The 9470-nt window shown below is 35.2% G+C and overlaps 1 protein-coding gene across 1 annotated transcript; it reads left to right on the forward strand.

Annotated features, from left to right (window-relative positions):
- The first annotated feature begins 251 nt into the window (after positions 1-251).
- On the forward strand, positions 252-1980 carry LOC142529132 (3-ketoacyl-CoA synthase 12-like). The gene has a single exon (XM_075634551.1). The coding sequence runs from the start codon at positions 404-406 to the stop codon at positions 1805-1807; it is 1404 nt and encodes a 467-aa protein (XP_075490666.1). The 5' UTR covers positions 252-403; the 3' UTR covers positions 1808-1980.
- Positions 1981-9470: the final 7490 nt, after the last annotated feature.

Below are 9470 nucleotides of genomic sequence, written 5' to 3' on the forward strand. Positions count from 1 at the left end.
CTGTTCAAACATTTTGTACAAAACAGAAAAATACAATGGATCCCATATGATTTGTTTTTTATTTTGCACGTACATCTTATGTAAAAAAGCAGAGGTAGCATGGAATCACCCGTATACCATTCCAAGTACGGATATAAATGAATCTTGATTTCTACCTACGAATTCATTTTCTGACAAAACACTAATCGCATTCAATGAGATATCAGGATATGGGTTGGATAGTGGTGATATTTATTGAACATAGGCATTAACCAAACGACTTTGCAGAGACAGCACAAATCTGACCATGCATATGTATAATTGATTTCATTTCTCAGCAGCATATATACATTGCCCTTGCACGTCTCTCATTCCCGGCCCTCCAATTAACTTCTTGCAGTTCCCTCAAACAGAAAAAGAAGACATGGATCTTCTTCACCTTTTTTTCTGCTCTCTCCCTCTGCTATCTCTCTTCTACATGATATACAAAAATCTTGATAAACAACTGCACCAAAACTGCTACATTTTGGACTACGAGTGCTACATGCCGACAGATGACAGGAAGCTGAGCACGAAATTTTCCGGCGAAGTGATCATGAGAAACAAAAACCTCGGCCTCGACGAGTACAAGTTCCTCTTAAATGCCATCGTAAATTCTGGCATCGGCGAGGAAACTTATGCCCCGAGGATGGTTTTCGAAGGCCGGGAGGCATGCCCGACGGTACATGATGGGATCGTTGAAGCGGATGAGTTTTTCCACGACAGCATCGACAAACTTATGAAGAGGACAAACTTCTCTCCTTCAGAAATCGACGTACTTGTAGTAAACATATCCATGTTCGCGGCGGTCCCATCTTTATCTTCTAGGATTATCAATTATTACAACATGAGAGAAGACATCAAGGTTTATAATTTTTCTGGGATGGGATGCAGCGCCAGCTTGGTGTCCATTAATGTTGTGGAAAACATTTGCAAAACCCGGAAAAATACTCTTGCCCTGGTTTTAACCTCCGAGTCTTTGAGCTCGAGTTGGTACAACGGAAACGAGAGGTCCATGATTCTAGCAAATTGTCTGTTTAGAACAGGTGGTTGTGCGATGATCTTGACGAACAAAACATCATTGAAGCACAGGGCCATGTTCAAGCTCAAATCTTTAGTAAGAACCCATCATGGAGGAAACGATGAATCCTTCAACTGCTGCGTCCAAAAAGAGGACGATAAAGGGTTCGTTGGCTTCTATTTGGGCAAGAATCTCCCTTCAGCCGCCACTCGGGCATTCATAGAGAACTTACAAAACATAGCTCCCAAAATCTTGCCCCTGCGGGAGCTTATTCGCTTCACTTTGCTGCAATATGCCACCAAAATGCAGCAAAAATGGAGCAAATCTGCGTCGTCCGCAAGGCCGGAGATCAATTTCAAGACGGGGGTCGACCATTTCTGCTTACACACAGGCGGAAAAGCAGTAATCGACGCCATCCGACAGAGTCTGAATCTACGTGAGTTTGACGTCGAGCCGGCAAGGATGACACTACATCGGTTCGGGAATACGTCGGCGAGTAGTCTGTGGTATGTTTTAGCTTACATGGACGCGAAGAAGAGGTTGAAGAAAGGTGATAGGGTTTTCATGGTAAGTTTTGGTGCAGGTTTTAAATGCAACAGCTGCCTCTGGGAAGTCATGAGAGATTTGGAAGGCAAAAATGTGTGGGAAAATTTCATCCATAATTACCCAACAAAGAACTTGAACAATCCCTTCTTGGAGAAGTTTGGATGGCTTCGAAATGCAGATGCTGATACAGTTTCACTCAAGGATTATCAGATACCAGATTGAATTTTTATCTATCAGATTTTTTGCGTTTATTAATGAGTGTGTTTTTCAATTGTCTACCATCAATTTTATGTTATTTGGGTGAGAAGTTCAAGAAAAAATATGCATTTCTATGTTTAGATTAGACATGGTAATGTTGTCATATCTTCCCTAGAAGAATAAAAATTGTCATCGGTTTTCTCAACTCTCCTTTTGTTATCATTGGAAAAAAACTCAAACTTGGGTAAACCTACGAATTTATTAAATATTTTAAAAAAAAATTCATATATATCAATTTATTATATTTGTTTACAAACGTACAAATACGACATTTTCTAGCAATAGGAGAATCACACGTAATATCTAGTGTTAGGGAAGTAACATAAATAGATGTATGTGTACAAGCAATAAGTTAAGTAGCTTCATAAAATTGCCCTTACGTCTCAAAAGTGTTTGTATATATGGTTATTATCTCGATCGTGTATCCAAAGGTTCATAGCTTAACAAAATGTCGATATCATAGTACCCTTAACGTAGTTTGAACTTAAACACTGGTTTAATCCCAGAATCGAAAGTCGAATTCTTATTTTATAATGATAGATATTAAATTTTGTTCAGTGATTTTTACTGTTAATATTTGGAATTATTTCGTGTGTAAAAGTATCTGTGAATCACGCCCATAAATTTGAGATATGGCAAGAATAAAGTTATGGGCTCGGATATGATGTTTAAAAAAATGGATATCCACTTCATATGTAGAAAATCGATCCACACTACAATAAAAATGGTTTTTTACAGCGCGCAAATTTTTTTTCCGCGGCGTACATTGCACGCTGCACAACTGCAAGCTGTTGAAATTTCAAGATTATCTGCGGCGTACATGTGCACACTGTTAATACTATTATACGCGGCGTGCATATGTACGCCGTTAATACAATTATCTGCAGCGTGCAATGTACGCCGTTAATATTCATAGAATATCTAAAATTAGCGATGGTTTTTGATGATTAGCGACGGTAAAAAACCGTCGTCGTCGTCGCTAATTTAGCGACGGTTTAAAATCCGTCGCTAATTTATCGACAATGTTTAAATTTGTAATCGTCGCTACATTTCACGACAGTTCAAAAACCGTCGCTAATTTTTTCGTTAAAAAAAATTTCTTTTATAATTTAATAAATTTTTAAAAAAACTACAATATGACTATTATAACAATAATCATGATCTTAACTAACACTTAAAAAATAAACCAAAAATTGAAACAAAAAACGTACTCTAAATCGAAACTAAAATCGTGTAAGAGAGAAAAATTTTAAGTGTTGTGAAGTGGTGTGGAGGAAAATGAAACGGAAATTGTATATTTATAGACCATTTCCGACTATTAGCGACGATTTTTAATGAAACTTTCGCCGTTTGAAATTAGCACAAAACCGTCGCTGATTGAAAATAATACAGCTATTAGCGACAGTTTATTTATAACCGTCGCTAATAGCGACGGCTCGCGGATTTAAAATCAGCGACAGTTTATTATAAAAACCGTCGCTGATTGAAAATGAGAGAGAGTTTAATACAGCTACTAGCGACGGTTTATTTATAACCATCGCTAATAGAAACGGCAACATTTAAATTAGCGACCGTTTAACCAAAACCGTCGTGAAATTAAAAATTGCAATTACACGCCCATTTTTCGCAGCGTGCTAATATGCATGTCGTGAATAATAATATTGACGGCGTGCGATTAATGTACGCCGTTAATGTCTAAACACGATTTTTTTTTAAAAAAAATGATTTACTTTTAACATCGCACATAAACATGCACGCTGTTAATAATACTATTAACGACGTGCTTTTATTGTGCGCTACGAAAATTACATAGGTTATTAACAGCTCACATATAACTGCACGTTGTCGTTTATATAATTTATTAACAGCACGCAGAAATGCACGCTGCGGATATGAACGCCGTTATTTCTGTCAAATGCAACAATATTAACAGCGCACATATGAATGCACACCGTTAAAAGTAATATTCACAGCGTGCTTTTAATGCACGCTGTTGATGAAGTGCTGCGGAAAATCATTTTTCTTGTAGTGCCAATTAAGTATTTTATGATGAGGCTAAGACTGCTAAGGTTATTTAAGATTATGGTCTCCGAAGCACAGAGAATAACACAGAATATATACGGTAAACATATCCTTTGTTGTTTTTGAAGATCCGTAACTCCAACGCTAGATCAATCAATAGATTCTGGTACACATTTACTTTTATTCATATTTTTTGATAATTCGAAATGAATTTCTCACATGTTGTGATATATAGATTCAATCACATCATTTATTGATTTATTTTTATTAAATCTCCAACATGTTCGTTAAATCCTGTCAATCTAACTTGTATCATTAAAAGATAAAAACCGGAACAACGCAGTTTTTTTTTTTTATCAACATAAATCAAACAATCGAAAACATTTGACTATTTTTGTGGCAATAAAAATCTAAACTAACAAAGCCTGTAACAATTTCTAATTCAACAGAAACACAACAATGTACAATCGTAAACACAATACAATATAAAACATAGAACCGAACCGCTATAGTTTTAATTGAGTGTTTCCTGATATCGATGAACAACGTGAACAGTGAACAGCATAATCTGAAACAGAAAGATGCATAAACGAAAAACAAAAACTATCTGAGCCATGTAAAAACTTACAGTTTTCTTAAAACAAATTAATACCCTCCAATATGTACTTTGAGATCACGATGTACGTCTGTTTCCCAGGATACAACGGCCAACCTAAGTTAGAACCAAGTTTTACAGGTGAACAGAACCATACCCGAATTTTCATCACCATAGAAGGAACACAACGCAAGGAAATCGAAGCAGAATGCTCAAGTAGTTGCAATAGAAGGCGATGTTGAGAAGTTCCAACAAAACGTGCATATGGAACCTGAGATATTCGAGTTGGGGGTTTAATTTCCTCTATCGCGTGTGTGTTTCAGTGCTTGGAGTTTTGGGGGTGAATGAATAACAAAACTAATTGTGACCATGTCAAGAGTCACGCTCCAAAAGTTACAAGTGGCAAATCCAGAAAGGTCATAATGAGCACATATTTTATTCAAGATGAATTAAAATCAACGAAATGTGAGTTAGCCTATGTGAGCAATTTTTGTTCAGACCAGTCTGGCATTCGACGAGGGTAGGTCGTGCTCGCTTAAGACTCAATGCTTTTCAATACAATTCGGGCTAATTACTTGCACACCAACGACACAATAATCACTTGAAATGGAAATGTCTTTGACCAGAATGCCTGAAGCCAACCATCAAATATCATTCATATTAATCCCATATTTCCAACAAATTGATTCAAAGGTAATTAATGATTATCTTGAGAATGTGAAAATAATAAAATTTGAAAATTGAATGAAAATAGTATTGTATATCAGCTCTGTGGATTTAGAAATATATGAAGTTTTTAAACGAACACAATTACTGTTGGAGATTAATTAGTATTCTATATGTGAGCATGTATGGTGTAGGATTAACATCAATTAATAAATAACCACGTCAAAATTGTTAGAGTAGATGCCTTGTAAGCCAACAGTTGACTAAGGAATTTATCGACTCAGTTGAAATAAAAAGTCTTTATTTTAATATAATTTACGTTTCATGGTTTCATTTCACTTTATCTGTATACCAGTGCAATTGACATAGATAAAGTCCTTGATTATATTTTAATATAAATGAATTGTAATTCAGTCTTGAAACTCATTTATAAACACTGTATATTCTAAATTCGTTCCTAGTCGATGCAGGCACCTAAAAATAAGGATAAAGGCCGCTTGAGCTTGAGACTCGCATCTGTGATGTTGTATATCGTGTTTCATGGTAAGGGACATAGAGATGTCCAATCATGCAGATAGGTAATCATATGATGATTGTACCGAATAACTCTCCTTCAAACTTTCCAAGTGGTTATCATTCATCGAGAGAAAATTCTATGATTGTGATTGTACATCATTAACCCTTACGACTCGAGACAACACTGAGGCTCTACATACTAGGATTGTGATTTGACTCGTTTACCGACTCCACGGGGGTCACAAGGTGGAGAGATTGGGTGCAATTGTGACATGTTTAAGAGCCAGTGCAGTACAGTCGGGGATTCACCGCTCGCCTACGGTGTGGATATCCTATGTGATCTAAAGAAATAGTAGTATATGAAATATCCTGCCAGAGTATAAGATGTACATTAGAGACAAGGGTTCTCTAGTTGTGCATCCGATGATACTATGAATATTTCATGATTATATCACATAGCTATCTAATCTAATATGCAACCCTCGATAAATCAATGGTTGCAGATTCGATCGGGATATATGAGATGAAGGGACTGTGCTGTACGTTAATTATAATCGATTGATTTTTGCAAGCGCTATCACTGATACCTAGGGAATTATGTGGCGATGCTACTAGATGCTCTTATCATGATTCGATGGGTTTAATCAGAAAATGATTTCTGACATTTTCATGATCAAATTTTGGTGCATGGAATGAGGCAAATTATGGTAAGCCCGAATAAAAAAAAATGTCATGAATAACAAAGAGTTGTGAACCCACGACTAGCTGTATCCCTGAACCATTGAGGGCCACACAAGCATTAGATCATTTGATCCCGTTGAGAGAATAAATTTAATGCGTTGAATTTATATAAAATTATGAAATAGTAAATTCATTAATGAATTTATAATAATTAAAATTTGAAGAGAATAAATTCAAGGACTTGAATTTATAAAATTTGAGAATTTAAAATATTAAACTCAAATGTTGATTTTATAAAAGATTAAACTAAATATAGTGAGAAGTATGTATAATGGGCTTGTAGGAGTACAAGTCCAACATGCTAAATAATTAAAGTTCTTAATGAACTTTAATATAATAATTAATTAAATTAGTTGGACTAGTCAAATTGGTTAACAAAGCTCATTAAATTTAATTAAGAAACCTTAACTCATAACTAAGATAATTAGGTTAATGAATCTTAATTAAGTAAAGATGCCAAAACCCCAGCCTCCATTCTTCATGCAATTTTCGAAAAGCTCTCTCCTCAAGCTTCAAAATTTCAACCACCCCTAGAATTTTTAGGGTTTGAGTCGTTTTTGGTTTTTTCTCTCAAACGTTAAAATTCTTCTAAATTTCTAGCAATTTAGAAGAGGAACAAGCGATCTAGTCGTGGACCGAATTAGGAGTATTGATATAATGAGTTCAAGAATATTGTTCGTAGGGAATGCTACAAGAGCTATATCCGATAATCCCGAAATAATTGTTGTCGAGTAGTAAATTCACAAAAGATAAATTTACTAACACCATATAAATGTTTTCATTGTTTAAACCATACGAGTGTCCAAAGACATTATTTGAATGTCAAATAAAAATTTTAAAAACTTCCGCTGCTTTTTGGACACGAGAAAATCGATTATCCCATCAAAAAAACATATTTAAACAGGTTTTATTATTTGGTTTGATAATTTTCCGTGTTAATTTTTTTAAAAAAATTTGGTTTATTCTATAGTTTTTATGGATACTGAGTTATTTTGGGAGGTAAAAGGGTTTTTTTTTTAGAAATAAAATTGGTGGAAACGTGAGAGGCGACTAAAATCGATCGCATGAGCACAAAAAAATACTAGTCGATATTTGTGCCCACTAGCACTTTGGATACCATAGCAACTTAGAAATTAATTTAATTTCTTTCCTAGGATTTTCCTCGCTCGATCAACCGCCTGGTGGGATTTGGGTGTTGAGTAACAAGCATGGTGGTGTCGAGGATCTGAAGATGGGAGAGGCATGTGTAGCCAACTGTCTGATGGCTCGAATTATTTCCTCCATGGCTGTGAATCGGGATCACATATTCATGGAAAACGAGAAAGTAAAAGAGCATACATCAAGGAAATCTATATCCAACCTAGACAAGAGGTCACCCGACAAAGAAAGGGGGCGGAAGGGGGACGATCATTCCATCAAACGACATACAAATAATCAAAAGAAGGTGCTGAAAAATAGGGTGGAATCCTAAATTCTACAAGAACTGTTAGGGACTTGAGTCTGAGTTCAGACACAATAAGATCTCCAACATATTGTAGACCCGTAAATGGTGACCTCCACGAGAAGTGTGTTGGCATTCAAGCATAATTTTGTATTCAAATCAAAATTAGGCCACCAAACTTTGAAAAATATCAATCATTCACATTATCATTTCACACTTCATCAATTCCAAAATTTTCTAATAAATAGCCATACATTTCCATTCATTCAATCTATCCCAAGACAAGCAATAAACAAGCTAGCAATTGAATGTTATATAGCCTAATCATTTAGATAAATTTTAGTACGCAGAGTTGTGTGAGTGTCACTTAGTCACACTGTGTTAGAAGGTTACACTGATGCAGATATGGCTGGTGATGTTGTTTCTAGAAAGTTCACATCCGGATACTTGACGACATTTGCAGGGAGAGTAGTCTCATGGAAATCATAATTTCAAAAGTGCGTGACATTTCTACAACAAAAGCCGAGTACATAGCCACAACTGAAGCATGTAAAAAAAACTACCATGGTTTAAGAAGTTTCTATAGAATTAGGCTTTAGACAAGACAAATTTACGTTATGTTGTGATAGTCAGAGAGAAATTCACCTGAGTAAGAACTCCAGTTTATACTCAAGGTCAAAGCATATTGACGTAAGACATCATTGAATCTGAGAAGCATTGAACAAGAAATCGTTACATCTTGAGAAGATACATACCGATGATAATGATTCTGATATGTTTACGAATTCATTGACCAAAGAAAGCAGGGAAACTGTATAAATGTAGCGGGTCTATTTGAATCTACAAAATGAAGCTTCAGAGAGACAATTGTTGACATTCAAGCATAATTTTTTATTCAAACCAATTTTCAAAGTTTTAGGCTACAAACTTTGAAAAACATCCATCATTCAAAATATCATTTCACACTTCACCAAACCCAAAATTTTTCCTATAAATAACCATACATTTGTATTCATTCAATTCATCTCAAGACAAGCAATTCATTAGTATGCTATGTGGTTACGCGATATTGTCCGATCTTCCACATCAGAATGAATTTTCTATTTGATTAGATTTGAGACTGATGCAGATATTATTGTAGGAATGATTCGTACCCATTATTGATATAATGAAAATTTCTTTGGTTGATTTTGGTCTCGAGATTTTTCCTTAATTTGTGGGCTCTAAAATGTGTATAGAAAGAAGAAAAAACATAAATGATGAGAGAGGAGAGCTGACCTCCACCTTTATCAAAAGACACAACGGAGAATGGGAAAACAAGAGAAAAAGCCAAGAACAAGCCGCATTTTATACTTTTCTCTTCCCTATTTGTTGGTATTAAGGGGATCCAACCTCCAAACAATTATGTTTGGTTTCGTTTTTAAGATTGGATTTTAGTCTTGAACATACTTGATTATGTTATTGTGCTTTTATTGCATCGTTATGTTATTGTGCTTTTATTGCATCGTTGAAGTATGATCAGCTTGGAATTGTTTTTATATGTTATAATTGGCACATACATGATATTTTATAACATGATAGGGTAACATAATCCATGATTCTACAACTTGCATAGACATATGAGTTTGGATACATATTTATAGTCA

This window comes from Primulina tabacum, chromosome 16, assembly GCF_025594145.1.
Source record: "Primulina tabacum isolate GXHZ01 chromosome 16, ASM2559414v2, whole genome shotgun sequence".
Lineage (NCBI taxonomy): Eukaryota > Viridiplantae > Streptophyta > Magnoliopsida > Lamiales > Gesneriaceae > Primulina > Primulina tabacum.

Excerpts from the sequence above, each read along its gene's own strand:
- LOC142529132 (XM_075634551.1), top strand. The coding sequence starts at position 404 with ATGGATCTTCTTCACCTTTTTTTCTGCTCTCTCCCTCTGCTATCTCTC.